This window comes from Anneissia japonica, unplaced genomic scaffold (assembly GCF_011630105.1).
Source record: "Anneissia japonica isolate Jap-2015-1 unplaced genomic scaffold, ASM1163010v1 scaffold2394_len201251_cov164, whole genome shotgun sequence".
Taxonomy (NCBI): domain Eukaryota; kingdom Metazoa; phylum Echinodermata; class Crinoidea; order Comatulida; family Comatulidae; genus Anneissia; species Anneissia japonica.
The window spans coordinates 76,984-97,122 of NW_022716878.1; the positions used below are offsets into that span (position 1 = coordinate 76,984).

Below are 20,139 nucleotides of genomic sequence, written 5' to 3' on the forward strand. Positions count from 1 at the left end.
TGCTCAGAATAGCGGTCTCTGTCGAATGCAAATTGACGCTCGCGTATAGCCTTCTTAAACACATATTTCAAGAAAGTTAAACAAAATCTAAGAACAGATCTTGCGGTTTCTGCGCAGTCGAAGATGATGATTTCGGTGTTGTTGCGGAAGAAACACAAAAAAACTCAAGTTGAGAATCAACAAGAACAAAGACAAAGAGAGAGAGACCTCAAGGATACGCAGAATGCCTGAGAGGTACAAAGAGTTTGTGATCGGTTGACTAAGCTTGATTGTGAACAAGCGTTTTTGATTGAACTGTATTTCCAATAAGCGTTAAAATTCATCGGACTTGATTTTTTGAATAACTGATTGAACCATAGGAATTTGATTGAACTTGATCACAAGCATTTGATTTATAAATGAAGAAAAATTGTGTTCACAGAATATTGTATTGGAAATTTATGATGTAATTATTATCAGTATAGTGTTAAAAAAATAATAATGATAAATAAATAAGTAAATAAATAATTTGAATATTTGATAATAATTAAAGATTGATATGTATAGGAACATGAATGACAGCATCAGTAGAAATTATTTGTTTTTTAAGAGGGATATTTATAATTTCAAACTGATTGATTATTGTTGTGTTAAAAGAAAAAGTTAGTTTATAACAGATTTTAGTTTTAAAATATTTTAAAATGTATTGACACAGATGATGTTCTGTATTGTAAAATGGACATGCAAGAGGATTTAAAAAGTAGGTCAATAGTAAAGACCATACGATCATGTTAGTATAAAATTTGGTTTTATACTTTCATGATGTTAGTGTACAAAAGACTGCATTGTATTCTTATACAATGGTATATTTAATAATTAAAGACAAATGCATGTTGCAGTTTTTCTTTTTCTCTTTTTTATCATGTTGTGTTTTGTCAATATTTGGAAAAAAAATAAACATAGGCATCCACATGCTGTTATTATTTCTAACAACCAATTTGGATTTCGTAAAAGATACTCGTGTCCTAGCCCGCTGACCCACGTTTACCATCACTGGGCCAAGATCCTTGATAGCTCCAAACCACCCGATATCCATTCAATCTTTCTCGACTAGAACAAGGCTTTTGGCCGTGTCTGTCACTCAACTTTAATGATAAAACTTCACAAAATAGGTCTTAACGAGCAGTTGTGGCATTAGATCCAAAATGTACTTTCTGGCCGCATTCAGTGTGTTTGTTTTAACGGCAGTATTTCTGATTTTGTTCCTGTATCTTCTGGTGTGCCACAAGGCTCGATTTTGGAGCCTCTTTTATTCACTGTTTATTCAAATGACCTTAGCTCGCAATTATCTTCTGGCACTTCTTTGTATCTATACGCAAACGAAACCCTCATATACAGGCCAATTCATACCCCACAGGACCAGACTATGCTACTTGTTTGCATTGCACAATAGAGTGAACAGAACAGCATGATCCTAAACAACGACAAATGCAAAGTCATGTGGATAACAAGGCGCAATATCACATATCCCTGAGAATTCACCTTTAGATTATGTATCCTCCCACAAATATCTTGGCGTTACTTATTCTAATCTAAAATGGCACTCTTATATCGGAAATATTGTTTCCAAAGCCTGTCGAACCCTTTATTTTATTATACGTACTTGTAATCGTCACCCCCTTTCGTTAGTTTTATTCAATTCCCTTGTTAAGCCTATACTTGAATACTCGTCTGGAACCCCATCTTCAAATCAACATTACACAAATTAAATCCGTCCAAAAATTTTTTACCCGATTCCTCTTGAATTCTGCTCGCTATTCAAACAATATTGCATATATGATATATATGAAGACAGACTTGCCCAACTCTCTATCTTCCTCATGCCAGATGTAATGCACTTCACAACTCCTTCTTTCACTGTACACCAATCACCTGGAACAGTCTCCCTATTTCAATACGTCTGTCTCCTACAATCCAGCCTTTTAGAACACCATTAATGCAACACATTCATGACAGTCCAGCCCTACAAATCATGTTTTAAAAACTAACTAAATTCACTTCAATGCAATATTTTGATCTTCATTCATTATTATTTTTATTATCTTTATTATTACTTCTTTTATTATTTATTTATTTTTATCTATATTATTATTATTACAGTATTTCTAATATTATTATTATTATTATTATTATTATTATTTATATTATTCTCATTATTATTACTATTATTATTATTATTATTACTATTTTTATTATTATTATTTTATTATTATTATTATTATTATTATTATTATTATTATTATTTATTATTATTATTATTATTATTATGTCTTTTCTTTTATCATTGTTTCTCTGGTAGGCATCTTGTACCGGGACATGTTCTTTTTTTTTGCCTATCAGACTCATTACATTTTGAGTGAAATAAAATTATGAAATATGAAATTATTAAAAATTATTAATAGAGCTAATTATTGGAGAATTTTGGAGGTCAAACATCTTCGACGACCACCATATTTTCCTGAGCTGCAGTATTAGTTACTTATTAGCTTACAAGTATATTCAATGGAGGCATAATAATAGTTTTGATCCGTTCTTGATGGTCTTGAAGATAATACATTCATGTTATTACAGAGTTGGTTAAGCCTTTTCAGGGTCATTATCGACATTGTTTTTCACTGTTTATTCTTAGCCATTCTGCCCCTCTTATTGTCATTGATTTAGTGTCAGTCGTAGTGGTAATAATAAGTATATGAACGCATTTTATTACTAGATGTGTATAAGAGACAGGATTATTGTTGTGTTAAAAGAAAAAGTTAGTTTATAACAGATTTTAGTTTTAAAATATTTTAAAATGTATTGACACAGATGATGTTCTGTATTGTAAAATGGACATGCAAGAGGATTTAAAAAGACCCTAGGCCTAGTTTAATGAGGGGCCTAGGTAAGATCTCAGCCTGTTAGGCCTCTTTCTCTCTAGCCTTTGGTATACCTTACTACACTTTATAACAGGAGGTACTAGTTGTTGTTGTTGTAGATAATATACTAACATTTAATAACATCCAAGAAGGTCACAGTTAGTTACACACGTACATCCCATAAGTCCGTAAGATTTCATAGGCCTACCGTAGGTAAACATAGAAAGAGCAATACAGTAATAGTAAAACTCGAGCGTCACGGCATTGCGAAGTGTCTGATCTTGTTCCTCGTATCGTACTCACTCGAGTCTATCCGAGATGGACCGAGTGAAGTTTCATGTAAATGTTTCGTACGGAAAAAAAAATCGCTCCCCGGAGCCCTGTTCACCTGTTTTCAGGCCAATGTTGTCGTCTACCTGCTGATTTTATGCATGATCAGTTATGATCAAAAGTACGACTCATTCAACAGCTTGTATATGCCGTAATCACATTGCTCTCCCGTATTTAATTGTTAGTTGAAAACAATAACAAGTAACAATTAAATACGGAAGAGTGATGGGATTGTCATATACAAGCTGCTCAGTGAGTCGTACTTTTGATTTGTGTCTGTGTGTTGTGGTGGTATACCACAAAAAGTAAAATTAACAGATAAAGACGAAACGATGAAAATGAAAAGAAAATTCTTGTTGTTCTCCCATATAACAAGGGAACTTCGGAAGCTCTAAATAAAATTTCAAAAAGAAACGGTGTAACAGCTTACTATAAACCTTTCAACACACTGCGGACACAACTGGTAAAACCTAAGGTCCAACCCCAGTTAAAAAAACAATGCGGGGTCGTGTACGAAATTGAATGTGATACGTGAGGAAAAACGTACATCGGAGAAACCGCAAGATCATTTTGTCTGTTTGAACAACAGAACATATGGTTATAATTTACATTGCTTTAATAAAAAATGAAGTTGAAAATGCAACAAAAAGAAAAGTCGTTAAAACGTATAAACTAAAAAAAAAAACCAAAACACGGAACCCCAATATAATTTACAATGTAGTGGAAAAAATGAAGGTGAAAAAAAAAACACGAAAACCAAGTTCATTGCGACGTTATTAGTGAGATCTGAACTATGGCTGCAATGGTAATAGCGAGGTACAGCGTGACTCATAACCATTGCGCGCCATATGAGCCAACCTTGAATAGGAAAGTGCATTTTCAGTTCATAGCGATTCAATGACTGAAAGTAAAATTGTTCATGCATATCACGGTAGTTTAACCTATCTGTAACTTGTTTAATAAGCGCTTTAAAAAACGCAAATTTCTTTTAAATAATTTAATCAACTGTCCAAAAAAAAAATATTTAAATGGTCCTCCTGTCCACACCCTACTGCGGATATCGTCACCAAAATTAGATTATTTCTTTATTTCACCATGAAAAACTACTCTGCAAAGTGTCATTTTTATCCATTTATAACTAAGACGTAAGCAATATAAATGACCCCTGAAATTTACACCCTAACCTGGATCGTCCCCTACACACAATAATATCTTCCTTGTAACTTGGGTTAAACTTTCAAGAAAGTTTCATTCGGATCAGTTGACCCGTTTTTTAAATATCTGGTCTGGGACGTTTTCATTTAAATGGTCGTCATATTCAAACCCTACGCTGGATCTTCACAAAAATTCAGTCATTTTTTACTGGCCCTTTACAAACTTTTATAGAAAGTTTCATTTACACCCATTGAAAACTTTTTATAGATATATATTTACGTCTGAGATCTCAAAAAATGACCTTCCAGTTTACACCCTTGACTGATCCGTCGCCAACACACAATACTATCTTCCTTGTAAAAATTGGCTGAACTTTTTTTTCTGAATGTTTCATTTAAATCAGTTGATCCGTTTTCGAAATATGTGGTCTGGGACGTTTTCCTTTCAATGGTCCTCAGCTCTACACCCTACTCCGGATCGTCACAAACAATTTAATCATTTCTTTACTCGACTTTGACAAACTGTTATACAAGGTTTAAACTATTATACCCATTGATGTTTTTTTGAAAGATATATTTAAGTCTAGGTCCTCAAAAATTGAAATGACCCTCCAATTTACACCCCTGACTGATTCATCGCCAGCACATAATAATTTCTTCCTTGTAACTTGGTTAAACTTTTTCTGAATGTTTCATTTAGATCAGTTGATCCGTTTACGAAATATATGGTCTGGGACGTTTTCCTTTAAATTGTCCTCGGATCCATACCATACTGCAGATTGTCACAAAAATGTTATCCTTTGTTTACAAGACCTTTACAAAGTATTATAGAATGTTTCATTTAGACACATTGGTTTTTTTTAAAGAGATATTTAGATCTGGGTCCTCAAAAATTGAAAAGACCCTCAAATTTACACCCTTCACTGGATCGTCACTAACACATAAATATTTCTTTCTTGTAACTTTATTAAACTTTACTGTGTATATCTGCGTTACTGTGTAGATCGGAATAAATAAACAGATGGTGATTGCAGTCCGTCTCAAAACATATTTTGTTCTTCTGTATGGGTATTTTGGTTTCATCCATTAAATCTCAGTGGTCGACTCCGGACTAAATCAATACGAAGTCTTCCCGAACTACGACAGTTGCCTACTACTGTACTTTCTCAAAACCAGTATTTGTCATATATATGGGCTGCGCCCTCTATAGTTTATATTGTGTTATTATTAAACAGGCTCTCCACACATGACGGTGTTCGTGTTGTATCTTCGTATCTTACATGGTGTCAGAAGTGACTTTAAATACAGATTTTGAAACAGGCAGAAGTACCACACATTCAGAGAGACTCTTGAATTGTGCGCGTGAGTACGAACCAGTAAATAATAATGTCAATGGACAATAATAAGCCTTGTATGAACTGGTTAGCAACTGACCTACATAATGGAAACGGTTCAAGCAGCACTGCGAGTTCACGTTTCGAGGCCCGCTAGCGGCCAAGCCGGAAGTTGAGAAAGTTAATTACATGATGACCTACATTGGAGACAAGGGAAGGGAGGGTTACGGCACGTTCACTTGGGCTGCAGCAGAGGGTGAAGAAAAACACTATAAGAGCAACTGTTAACGTTCACCGTAGGAAACAAAAAGGACTGTAACTACACGGATGAAGATCGCATGTTGAGAGATGCCATATTATGCAATGCTCTGAATTCTAAGGTGAGAGAAAAGTGTCTAGATCTTGGCGATGAACTAACATTGGACAAAATATGTATCTATAGGCCAAAACTATGAGACATCTCAAGAAAGTATGAAAGTAATTGGGAAAGATGAAGATGCAAAAGTTCATGCTATTAGGAAACAGGCAGAACATTACCAGCGAATAGAGAAAGGAATTTCAATGCCTTATGAAAGCAAGCCTTGCAAGCCTTCACCGTCAACTAAGCAAAAGAAATGCACCAAGTGTGGCTATGATGCAACACATAAAGTATGTTCAGCTAAGAATAAAACATGTGCTATCTGTCAGAAGAAGAACCACTTCGCTGCAGTTTGTAGAAAAAGAGATACCAAACGTGAAAGTACACACCAAGTGGAAGAAAATTACTCCTCAGATGAATCAGAGATTGAATATACACACCTTCTTCACGCTATTGGAAACGCAACCAGTAGTGAATGGTATGAAACAGTATGTAGAAGGAAAACCAGTGTACATGCAGATAGACACAGGAGCAATAACAAGTATCCTGCCATGCAGTTGGCTTAAAAATCAAAGCTGCTACCAGAAAATGAAACCAACAAAGCAAAAACTTCAGTCGTATACCAGTCATGCATAATCTTGCAGACTACATACAAGAATCGCACCATCGATGTGTTGTATTATGTTGTGAACACTGATAAACCACCATTGCTATCAGGAGCGGCAAGCAAGCAATTGCAATTGATTCAGCACATCCACAGCATTAACTACTACCCGCAGTTGAAAAAAGACAACCGGTACACTCCCAGGCATATATTCACTGAAGATCGACCCCACAGTGAAACCAGTAGTAAAAGGCCCAATGAGACAGCCACTGGCATTAAAGAAGCGGATAGTTTAAAAGTTAGCTGAAATAGAACGAGATGGTCATATCACAAAAATATTAGAACCTACTAATTGGGTCAGTTCCATGGTAGTTGTAGTGAAAGGTGACACGTTAAGAATATGCTCCGACCCTAAAGACTTCAATGGGGCAATCAGAAGAGAACATTACCCGATCCCAACAGTTGAAGAGGTAATGGGATCAATGGCTGGTACAAAAGTCTTCTCTGTAATAGACTCAAAGTCAGGCTTCTTACAAATAAAACTTGACTATGAGTCAAGCCTATTGACAACGTTCAACACACCAATAGGACGCTACCGTTGGTTCAGACTGCCATTTGGAATAAAAATTGCTCCGGAAATATTCCAGAAAATAATGGACAACATGCTAAGTGGCATAAAAGGAGCTAGAGCAGTAATGGATGATATCCTTGTAGCTGGCCAAGATGAAGCACACCATGACTCAATAAGGAAAAAGGTAGTGCATCGAGCAACATACTGGAATCTAAGACTCAACTTTGACAAGTGTCAAGCGAAGAAACGTCAGTTGAAATATGTAGGACACCTATTAACAGAAAATGGTCTCCAACCTGATCCAGAAAAGTTGTGTCCATTAAAAGAAATGCCGAGGCCACAGTCCAAAAGGAAGTAAGAAGATTTTTGGGGATGATCCAGTATTTGACAAATTTCATGCCAAATCTAAGTGAAGTTGATGCACTATTGCGAGAAGTTACTAGTAAACATATCGACTTTCACTGTTAAAAACATCAAGAACAGAGTTTCGAATAATTAGTGAACATGTGTAGCAGTACCCCAGTACTTGCCTACTTTGATGAACAAAAGAAGTAACCATACAGTGTGATGCTAGCAGTTACCCACTAGGAGGAGTTCTACTACAACAAGGACGACCCCTCGCTTACACATCAAGAGTACTCCAACTCCAACTGAAATGAGATATGCTCAATTTGAGAAAGAGATGTTAGCGATAGCCAAAAAAATAAATCAGAAAAGAAATTGACGTTTTAATAGACTTTCGTAATTAAAGAACAATTAGAAAGACTGAACTCTTTTTTAATGCAGAAAAGGAAGTTTAATGGATAATGAGAAAAGGAGATGTCATATATATGGGCTGCGCCCTCTATAGTTTATATTTGTGTTATTAAACATGCTCTCCACACATGACGGTGTCCGTTCTGTATGTTCGTATCTTACAGTATTATATATGGACGTGGCATGTGGGGTAATTTATAGGGGTGGGGTAGTTGGTGGGGATATGGACAGAGGGTGAAATATGGGAAAAAGTATACATAAAGTCTTCTTACCAACATAAAATATCACAGTGTTCCTTTTTTCGTATAGGAAACTGCATTAGTACTCGAAAATACAATGCAATTTGAGAAGAGGATGTGTAGGCATAGAAATTGGAGGAGTTATGGGATAGAATAAGAAGTGGAGAGGAAGGTCTACACTGCAAAGTCTGACAAAACATAAAATGTCAGTTTGTGTTTTTAATCTCGAAATACGGGGCTATAGACCTAGTAGTATTAGGAAGTTAATGTTAGGTCAATGTAATAAAGATTCAGAATAGCTAATGTTTTGAATTAAATGACTAAACTGTAAATTGCTACTCTAATCCATCTCTTTGGGCTGCTATAATAGGCTACGAATGATAAGGAATAAATGAACAAAATATTTTTTTTTTGTAGGCTGGGCCGAGTGGCATGACTGAGGTAGGGGTTTGAACGGATGGGAAAAGAGACACACTGAGGTCTTGCAACAATTTTTTATGTTGTATATTAATTATTTTTATTTCTGAGAGGGGAGGAATGTGGCTGAGGGTGGGCGGGATAAAGTTCTGGGGTCTTAGAATACCTCCTCAACCTGATATCTCATAAGACTTTTTTTTTGTAATGTACTCCATATTAGACCTATTTTGCTGTGACAAAAAAATAATAGTCTATGTATTGAGATATGGAGAGTGCTTTGAAGGAGTCTAATTACCTTTCTGACCTGTATTGCTATTGAGGCTACGAATGTACATCCATAATTGCTTTGCTGCGACCGTAAAATATGGTCTAGGCCTATGTATTAGATGGGGTGAACTTTTTATACAATTGATTAGGCCTATTATATCGTCCAAGATTTAGAATGTACAATTATCATAATTTACATCACTTATATATTTGAATCTCATTTGTTTTTTAATTTGATATGGACATTGTCTGGAAAACCAGAAATTCATTGATTGATCGATAGTACTTTGTTGTGACAAGTCAGTCGATATATATTAGTAGGGTGAAATAAACGGGTTTTGTAGGGTGGGAGAGGGCGGTTCCCCTGGGGATGATCTTACCATGGAGGACAGAACTGGCTTGATTTTTAATGACATTGACGGTATAACAAACATTGGGGTAAAACCTTCTAGGCAGAATTGCTAACGCTAACACTAACAACAATTACTTTGGTTTGGTGGTTGATAATTCATAGGCCTTGCTAATTTTAAAGTTACACTTAGGCCTAAGTCAAATTCTCTACACCTCAAAGTGCATACAAATCCTGGTCTAGCTAACTAGGGTATTAGTGACAATATTAAGAACATGGCTGGTAAAATTGTAGGGGAGTTGAAACATCTTCCCCCTTAATTAGGCTACTTACTTTGTTGTTGTGGCGCTGCTTATGCTAATCTTCACCGAATGTACCGTACTTAATGCAGTATATTATTTCTTTCAATGTGTCGAATTTGAATACAGTTATGGATGAAGTCAGCACGAATACACCATGTAGATTATACAACACGTCACTGCTATGGTCACGTTCTCACGCTCAGTCAGGATGCGTTATGACAGAGACTGTAGTTCAGTTGCTTTTTTGGATGTTGATATTCATGAATAAATTCACACTTCCCAAACGCCACGTCATGTGTAAATCAAATCAAATTGATTGGATGTACACTTTTGAATGGGATAAAGGAGGTATTATTAATACCTCATTGGTGGGATCTAGGCCTGTCCGACGGGGTAAGCCCCTCCGCTGGCGCCACCAGTCAAACGTTCCAACTTTTCTTGTGTCTTTTCATTTCTGTATCCGTGCTTTAGGCCCAATAAAATATATTAGTTTATCACCCTATCTAGTTTGGGGGGGGGGGGGAGTGAGGCTTCATTTAATTGTTTATGTTGCTAAAAGCCAAATATCACCCCTAGGTTGTTGGTTGGCTGGTGTATTGATATTTAAAGTAAAACATGAGAAAACAAAGAATATCTATTAACTATTTAATAAAAGAAAAAGAAAAAAAATGGTTTTTTTCCAGTAGGCCTACGCCAGTAGGCTAGTCTCTTATACACATCTTTCTGTATGTTCGTATCTTACAGTATTATATATGGACGTGGCATGTGGGGTAATTTATAGGGGTGGGGTAGTTGGTGGGGATATGGACAGAGGGTGAAATATGGGAAAAAGTATACATAAAGTCTTCTTACCAACATAAAATATCACAGTGTTCCTTTTTTCGTATAGGAAACTGCATTAGTACTCGAAAATACAATGCAATTTGAGAAGAGGATGTGTAGGCATAGAAATTGGAGGAGTTATGGGATAGAATAAGAAGTGGAGAGGAAGGTCTACACTGCAAAGTCTGACAAAACATAAAATGTCAGTTTGTGTTTTTAATCTCGAAATACGGGGCTATAGACCTAGTAGTATTAGGAAGTTAATGTTAGGTCAATGTAATAAAGATTCAGAATAGCTAATGTTTTGAATTAAATGACTAAACTGTAAATTGCTACTCTAATCCATCTCTTTATCAATTCTTCAATGCTACATGATACATCAATGTATATTCTCTGCAAATACAGGCACGTGGGCCTACGCAGGGTTGGCACGGGTGTGTACGCACCTCCACCCAAAAAAAAAAATAAATACCAAAGGTCTACATTTTTCGGGGTAGAAAATTTAAGACACTCAAACGTTTCAGAAATCCAGCCATTAAAGCTCCTTGACCAATCAGAACAGTTCGAGGAATTTTAATGCCTTTCCCCGCCGCTTGTGGCGTGTGAATGACTCGCCGCGTACAAACTCATCTTCTTTCTATATGTTCCACTAAAATTATTTTTGGTCTGCGAGTGTCATTTCTGACCATCCAGAGGTGGCATAATCATAAATTGTCTTAGTTCAGCCACGACCATGCTGGGTATGAGGTGTTATACACCTCCAGTGGCAGATTCAAGGAGGTTGAGCCGGCCCGGAGCTCCCAACATTTTTAAAAGTTATAAAGAAAATACACTCAGTGATTATAATAACATTTAAGTCTTAGGGTGCCACTTCCGACTATCTAGAGGTACCATAATCATAATTTTTCCCTTAGCCCCAACTATGGTGGGGCTGAGGAGGGTGGACCCTTATTTCTGCGGAAGTCCCTCGATGGGTACACCTCTTTTCGAATTTCTAAATCCGCCATTGTCCCCATCTGTTAAAGTACCCCTGGCCCCCTCTATTTTGAATTCTTTGATCCGTCACTGATTACAAGTCGCGAATGTACAAGCGCTTTACGAAGATTACACATCTCCTGTACGAGCAAGTATGACGCACGAACGCCTTGCAACACTCGCGTTAATATAATGCACATTCATTGACACAGAAATCGAAATCGGTACAGTGGTGGAAGTATTCGCATCAAAACAACGACAAACGGATTAACTGCTTTCCCTACCCTGTTCCCAATCAGATCAGTATAGGCTTATTTTAATGAATTGTCGATTTTATATATTTTTGACATCTTGGCCTACCTATCTTTTGTGCGCTATAGACCTATAAAAAATCTGCTATGCACAGGCCTACGACAATCAATATTCTCATGCTAGTATCTGCCTAAATATTGGCCTGAAAAAAGAAACTAAACAGGCCTACACAAAAACAACATTAAATCGTTATCATCAAATGCACATCCTATATCACACATTCATCATAACAATTCTTCGAAAGTCACGGGAACACGCCAGGTGCATAATTATGAAACACGTGTAACCCAGCTATATTGACTTTATCATTGTAAACTGTTCAGTTAAATGCTTTTAATTTTAACTAGGAACCTGGGAGGTAAACATTCCTCAGTGATATGGCAAACTAATTATCTGGGAGTAGCTCCCATTTTACTAATTATCTGGAAGGTCCCATCTAGACACCTATTATATTTTTTTTCATTCAATTCATCAACAAACAGTAAAAACAGCTTCCTGACACCAACTATACAGTATCATCTGGATTCAATCCCGATGAAGCCACAATCAACGCCGAAACACCGAATCTAACACGACGGAACGCACCCTATATCCCGGAGTATGCACTATACCTTTCCATTTGAAATTAATCTGTTTTTCTGTTTTTTAATATGAAATTATTATTTTCTAAACAATAACATTGTCTAAAGCATTGTAGCAAAAACATATTGCAATCATAATATATTAAAGCTGTCATATTATCAACCTAATTTTTTTTCTTACAAAAAGAAAAAAAAACAAAAACAAAAACAAAAAAACAAACCTTAAACAAGACCAATCATATTCAGTACCGTAGATTAAAAGAAAAATCATCACTTTATCCACATTAGGTGATAAACAGTTGTTCTAAAAAAGCCCATTTCATATTAAAAATATCAACTTTCAATTGCTGTTTAGCGATATAACATTCTGTTTTATAAGTTTATATAATCTCGTTTATAATTTGTCTATGAGATTATTATTTTCTAAACAATAACATTGTCTAAAGCATTGTAACAAAAACATATTGCAATCATAATATATTAAAGCTGTCATATTATCAACCTAATTTTTTTTCTTACAAAAAAAAAAAACCAAAAAACAAACACAAAAAAACCAAAAAAAAACCCCCTTAAACAAGACCAATCATATTCAGTACCGTAGATTAAAAGAGAAATCATCATTTTATCCACATTAGGTGTTAAACAGTTGTTCTAAAAAAAGCCCATTTCATATTAAAAATATCAACTTTCAATTGCTGTTTAGCGATATAACATTCTGTTTTATAAGTTTATATAATCTCGTTTATAATTTGTCTCATTGAAGGTTTTGAACCAGCAATTTTGCTTTCTAAAATAGAGTAATTTACCACTAACGGTATAGAATTATTTGCCGAGCACCTAAGTGGCTGATTATTATCATGAATACCAAATATAATTACTTCATTAATGATGTTTAGCGTAAAATTCGTGGTATCCAAAATCCACTTTTGCAAAGCTGATCAGATTTCTTGTTAAGAGTATCGTATAATCTGCGACAAACTTTTTTGTCTTCTAAGAGGATTTTCATGTGAAATGGAATGCAAGGTAGACAGGGCTTAATACATCCATTATTAAATAAAATTTCAAAATTAAAAAAAACAAAAAAACTCCGCCGTAAATTCATCTTGTCCGGGACTCTTATGGTTAGTCATATTTTTTTTTTTAGAGTTCTTGCTATTTCAGAAGAGTGAAGTGGTCCCTAAGTTTCCTTTCTTTGTGTACCGGTATCTGATAGTTTGTTTAAATTTGACATATCATCAAATAACGTTCTTAATAATGTGAATTCAAAGTTTAATATCTATTTTGAATATAATTTTTTTTATATCTTTCCACAGTCTCTACTATTTTATTATTAGCTGTTATTTCATTATCCCTCTAATCTATTAATTTGTTCATAAATTTATTTTTTCTGTTTAACAAAACCGCTGTTAGTTTTCCCCCAAGCTCTATCCATTGCGCTTTAGAACTAAGCATGACACCCTCCTTTTTAATATTGCGAAGTGATTGTAGCTCCCCCTTTTTAATGTTTACATCTTGTATATCTCTTCTACATCTGGGTCAACCTGATTTTCATCTATTCTCTTTTCTAATTCTTCTATTGTTTTAACTATATTATTGTCTATTTGATCTTTTTTCTTTTTGGAAGCAAAGGCAATTGTTTTGCCTCTTATAGCCATAAGAACTTCAAACAATAAAGCATCATTTATAGAAAAATCCAACTCACAAATCGGAATATTATATATAGATTCTCATATGGCCGGGTTACAGCATATTTCCATAATATTTCTTTAATTTCATTTTTGATCATTTCAACGTATACATTGTCTTTTAGAAGACACTTGTTGAATTTCAAAGAGCAACATCTTTTAATGTCTGTTTGAGCTGTAAATTGTAAGCTAAACCATAAAATGGTCCGTACAATATCCGGAGTCAATTTTGCATTTGTCTATAAGCGACAAAATTAATTTGGTATGAGAATAAAATCCAATCTACCCTGTTTAATTGGGTTATGCTGCCGCCACGTGAATCTTGACAACTCAGGATTCATTATGCGCCAGGGATCTGCTAATTCTATTTCATCTATCATTTTTAAGACCCTTTCTCTTGCTTTCGGATTGTTTATTCTTACGTACTTTTTTTGTATTTTAACCGAGTTTAAAGTTAAGTTCCAATCCCCACAAATCATAATACGGCGTTCTTAAACGAATTAATAACTATATCAATCCCATCGTCAAATTTTAGATTATCGTTATTAGGCCCATAATAAAGATAACGTTTCCGAATGGATTCTAGTGTGGGAATAGGAATGGTTGGCAACAGATTTATTTTTAAACAATTCGTTTGGTATAGAGATTCTTGATGTTTCTCTGAATTTATATTATTTAAAAAAAAAAAATAAAAAAAAACATGATACCACTTTTCTCTGTCGACGCAATGTTGCTCCTTTTGCAGTGCACGGTTAGTGGAACCCTGGGCTTATCCTGGGTGGAAGGTGCTGATGCTCAACATACTGCCTTTGAGTATCTGCGCATACTTATGAGGAGCAACACTGCCTCGATGGGATAATTGGTATTTGTATTTTGCTTGAAATTCTTCTGTGAATTTTATGGATTTTGTCGTGTAATTGACACTGCGCCTTGAGCACCATTATTATTATTATTGTTATTATTATTATTATTATTATTATTATTATTATTATTATTATTATTATTATTATTATTACTATTACTATTATTATTATTATTATTATTATTATTATTCGATTTTAATTGAAACAAATCCCTGTTTATTTTCGAATTCAATTTCATTATAGTAATGATGATGATGATTATGAAAATAATAATAATAATAATAATAATAATAATAATAATAATAATAATAATAGTAATAATAATAATAAACAAACTTGTATAGGCTACTATGTGGTAAAATGTGTGGAGTGTTGGTAGACTACTCAACGAAGCAAGAACCACTGAATTTTCATATATTTTTTCTACTGTTGACCAGTTTCAGCCACGTCAAAACATGGTACGTCATTAAGGCTACGTCATAATTCCCGTAACTGATTGGCTGCTGATTTCTGGTCCATAATGCTACGTCTCTTACGAAAGTTTACTCCATGTCAAGTCAACTTTTTAACACAAGGCAACGCCAGCGTGAACACTCAAGCATAAGTCACTGAATCGTAGTTTCCTGTCAAATCGTGGAAAATCGACGTATCGAATGAAAATTCAATACGACAGTTTCCTGTCAAACGCACCAGTCGCAATCGGTTTCCTATCAAATCGCAATTTGTTACGATAAAATGACGTAGTCGTAAGTAGATCTGCCTTCTTACGTCGACAAGAAACCAGGCTTTACTCGAAACCATGGTAGGGAAATATTATTACCACAATGCTCATAACGATCTTTCTTTCTTTATTTATTTTGTAATTTTGACCTTCGGCCCGCATTACATAACAAAATCAATATTATTAATTCCTTTTAAACGGTCATTTCTTAAACTAAAACATTTTTTCAATATATATTGCAAGTAATCTTAATTCTTTTTTATTTCTGAATACATAGTTTAAATATGTATATATATTTTGATTTTTAATATTAAGGTATTTATCTCTAAAATTATTATATATAGGGCAGTTAAATAAAAAGTGTAATTCATCCTCTATTTCTCCAATATCACAGACTAAACAAATTCTATTTTCTCTAACAATTTTTGTATGTCTTCCTTTCTCTATAAATAAATTATGTGATGACAAACAGAATCTCGATAAAGGTGTCCTTAACTTAAAATTCAAATCGTATATATAATCTTTTGTAACATAGGGCCTTAAAATGAAGCATTTACGCTCACAAATTTGGTATTCTAACCATCAATATAATACGCGTGCATCACCAACTGATGCCAGCTTCGCTCTGCCGACGCGATGTCAAAGCTCGCTCTACCTCACAAATACAAGGATAACGCTGGGGGCGCGCTGCGTAGGAAAGATCTAACACTCCCCACGCTGAAATCAAGTACACAACACAGGATTTCAGAACTTTATTTTACAAAAACAGCCTTAACTAATTAACAATGTATTGTCATCTTAACAATTTACTGTAGTTCTTTTGCAATAGATCCTCTGTATATTATGCACAGCTTTGCGATAGGACGCTTCAAAATTCCACCTGCAACCTTGACATCGACGCTGCGTACTTTTTCATCTTTACTTCTGTAGACTGAAACAACTTTTCCCATAGGCCATCTTCCTCTATGCAGGGTTTCATCGACTAAAAGCACAATGTCACCTACCTCTACATTCTGCCTGGGTGTCGTCCATTTATGTCTTTTTTGGAGAAGAGGGAGGTACTCCTTCTTCCAGCGGGTCCAAAACAGAGAAGCTAAATACTGTACCTGGAGCCAACGCCTTTTGCCATAGGCCTGGATTCTACCTATCGGTGCAGCAGGTCCCTTCCTCATCAAAAGGAGATGATTAGGGGTCAGTGGCTCATCATCATAAGCTTCTGGTAACAAGTCTGTGAGTGGTCTGGAGTTTAATATAGACTCTACCTCAGCTAAGACCGTTTGTAGCACATCATGGTTAACAGTCTGTTGTCTAAGAACACTATACAATGTTTTTCTCACTGACCTTATTAGGCGTTCCCAAACACCTCCAAAGTGACTGGCTGAGGGAGGGTTGAAGTGCCACTCAACTCCCTTGGTGTGAAGAAATTCTTCCACGATGTTTTGATTCATTTCAGCTAAGGCATTTCTGAGTTCCTTTTCGCCTCCAACAAAGTTAGTTCCATTATCGCTGAATAATTTTGAGGGCTCGCCACGTCTCGCAACAAATCGTCTGTAGGCATTTATAAATGAGTCTGTACTTAAATTGTCCGCAACTTCGAGGTGGATGGCTCTCGTCACAAGACAGGTGAATATGCATCCGTATCGTTTTACAATAGATCGACCTTGCCTGACATCTATGGGGCCGAAGTAATCGATACCGGTGAATGTAAAAGGTGGTCTATCTGCGGTGACACGTTCTTCAGGTAGAGACGCCATTTGTTGTTCACCTCGTCGTGCATTTTGTCGTTTACATATAACACAATTTCTTAAGATACCCTTCACCACTGACCTGCCTTTGAGGATCCAAAAACGTTCACGGAGGGCGTTCAATGTGCCTGACCATCCATTGTGCCCGACCTTCTGATGGTAGTTCATGACCAGCGATCTTACCGTTTCTCCATCATTAGCCAATATCACAGGGTGCTGGGCATTGTAATCTATTCTGGCATGATCTAATCTACCGCCAACTCTAAGTAGATTACCTACGAGCACTGGGTTTAGGTCTTTAATCCTCTTGTCGGCTTTCCAATTCGGAAATGAGTGCTTCTGCTAACTTGACAGGATCATGGTCTCACTTTCTTCCAGTTCGGACACGAGCAAGTTGCTTGTCGTTATGGGTTGGTGCTTCATCTTTGCTTTAAGGCATCTTATGAACCGTAATACCCACCCAAGAACACGTATCTTCTTCGTCCAAGATGAGTATTTATCTGTCAATGTTTCTACAAAGCTACTCTCACAGGTCTGTATCTTGTTTACTATTACCACTGGCTTCTTTACCTCGGGATCAGGAGTCAGTTGATCACTTTCTGAAAATTTCGACACTGGCCAGCGTGATTCTTCTTTATACAGAAAATCGGGACCTGTCAACCACTTACCCAATTCGTATGTGCCCCTTGAACCTTCGTCAGCAGGATTGTTATCGGTTGGAACATGTCTCCATTGATGCTTGTTGGACACACTCAGTATTTTTGATACTCGATTGGCTACAAAGGTTTTGTAGCGACGACTTTCATTTCTGATGTAGCTCAGTACTATCATCGAATCGCTCCAGTAGACCGTGTCATTCATAGAATATGTAAGCTCTCTTCTTATGGTGCTATCGAGGGTTGCAGCTAGTACTGCGGCCATAAGTTCTAGTCTTGGAATTGTTACAAGTTTTATTGGGGCAACTCTAGCTCTACCAAGGATGAATTCCACTGTAGGCTTCTTACCATCTTGTTCTATCCGAAGATAGGCAACTGCAGCATAACCCCTTTCTGACGCATCACAGAAAATATGCATTTGCGCACCATTAGCGGTATCAAGTTTCATCCATCGAGGAACGCTGATTTGTGACAGGATTGATGTACGTTCAAGCCATTGACTCCATGTCTTCTTTTCATCTTCGGTTAAGGGTTGGTCCCAATCAGCACCTCTCCTACAGACTTCTTGAAGGAGAGATCTTGCTAACAAAACAAATGGAGCAGCCATCCCCAAAGGGTCGAAAACAGAACTGGTAACTGACAGCAGCCCTCTTCTAGTCATAGGTTTGTCTTTGGGAGTAAGCTGAAAAGTGAAACTGTCGCTTCCAGCATGCCAACTGACGCCTAGAGCTGTCTCTTATACACATCTAGATGTGTATAAGAGACAGACCTTTGAGGATCCAAAAACGTTCACGGAGAGCGTTCAATGTGCCTGACCATCCATTGTGCCCGACCTTCTGATGGTAGTTCATGACCAGCGATCTTACCATTTCTTCATCATTAGCCAATATCACAGGGTGCTGGGCATTGTAATCTATTCTGGCATGATCTAATCTACCGCCAACTCTAAGTAGATTACCTACGAGCACTGGGTTTAGGTCTTCAATCCTCTTGTCGGCTTTCCAATTCGGAAATGAGTGCTTCTGCTTACTTGACAGGATCATGGTCTCACTTTCTTCCAGTTCGGGCACGAGCAAGTTGCTTGTCGTTATGGGTTGGTGCTTCATCTTTGCTTTAAGGCATCTTATGAACCGTAATACCCACCCAAGAACACGTATCTTCTTCGTCCAAGATGAGTATTTATCTGTCAATGTTTCTACAAAGCTACTCTCACAGGTTTGTATCTTGTTTACTATTACCACTGGCTTCTTTACCTCGGGATCAGGAGTCAGTTGATCACTTTCTGAAAATTTCGACACTGGCCAGCGTGATTCTTCTTTATACAGAGAATCGGGACCTGTCAACCACTTACCCAATTCGTATGTGCCTCTTGAACCTTCGTCAGCAGGATTGTTATCGGTTGGTACATGTCTCCATTGATGCTCGTTGGGCACTGGCTCTGCGTACCCCTTCTTAATATAGCTTTCTATAACTTCGGTATACTTACTATGCATGTCTTTGTCTGACGCTAGCCGTCTCTTTAACGAAGTTAGTCTCGACAATACCATCGTCTTGTTAAGAGGCATGGTGTGTTCATCTCGTCTCCACAATAGACCCATCTCATAGTGGTTATCACCTGTCTTCTTTATGGTTGATCGGATGATTTCGCGTGCTCTCATGTCTTCTATGGGGTCTTGCTCATCAGAGAAACCACTGTTCTCAATAGCCCAGGATTTCTGAACTTCGTCAAGTAGTCGTTGATTACTCACGTGAATTCGGTTAAAGTATCCCTTCTTACAACTCTGACCTCCAGGCCCCATAATCGACCATCCAAGGGGTGTCTTTACGCCATATGGGTCTCTAGGCTTGCCCTTTCTTTCGTCTAACACCCAGAAGGCTTGTGGTGAGTCAGCTCCAATTAACAGATCTACTTTACCGGACTTCTGATTCTCCCATGGAAAAGACTTTAAATGTTCCCACTTACCTAATTCTTCAACTGTAGGAAAGCTTTCCATAGGTGCTGGTATCTTAGGTACTGTCAGAAATTCAACATTCATTTCTTGGCATTCAAACTTACCTTTGACTGCTAGCTCGAACTTCCAACCTTCATTTTCTAAGTCTCCATTAATGGTAGAAGAAGTATACTTGAGTCTCTCGCCTCTAGCGCCTAATTTACTTCTCAAGTCGTCAGAGCACAAGCTTGTGTCTGAGCCATGGTCTAACAA

At 36.5% G+C, this 20,139-nt stretch overlaps 1 protein-coding gene across 1 annotated transcript; it reads right to left on the reverse strand.

Moving 5' to 3' along the window:
- Positions 1-16,090: 16,090 nt before the first annotated feature.
- On the reverse strand, positions 16,091-20,133 carry LOC117110023. The gene is made up of 2 exons (XM_033252576.1): positions 18,705-20,133; positions 16,091-17,365 (listed from the first exon to the last, which is right to left on the reverse strand). Exons 1-2 carry the CDS (start codon positions 19,969-19,971, stop codon positions 16,341-16,343), a joined length of 2,292 nt encoding a protein of 763 aa, XP_033108467.1. The 5' UTR covers positions 19,972-20,133; the 3' UTR covers positions 16,091-16,340.
- Positions 20,134-20,139: the final 6 nt, after the last annotated feature.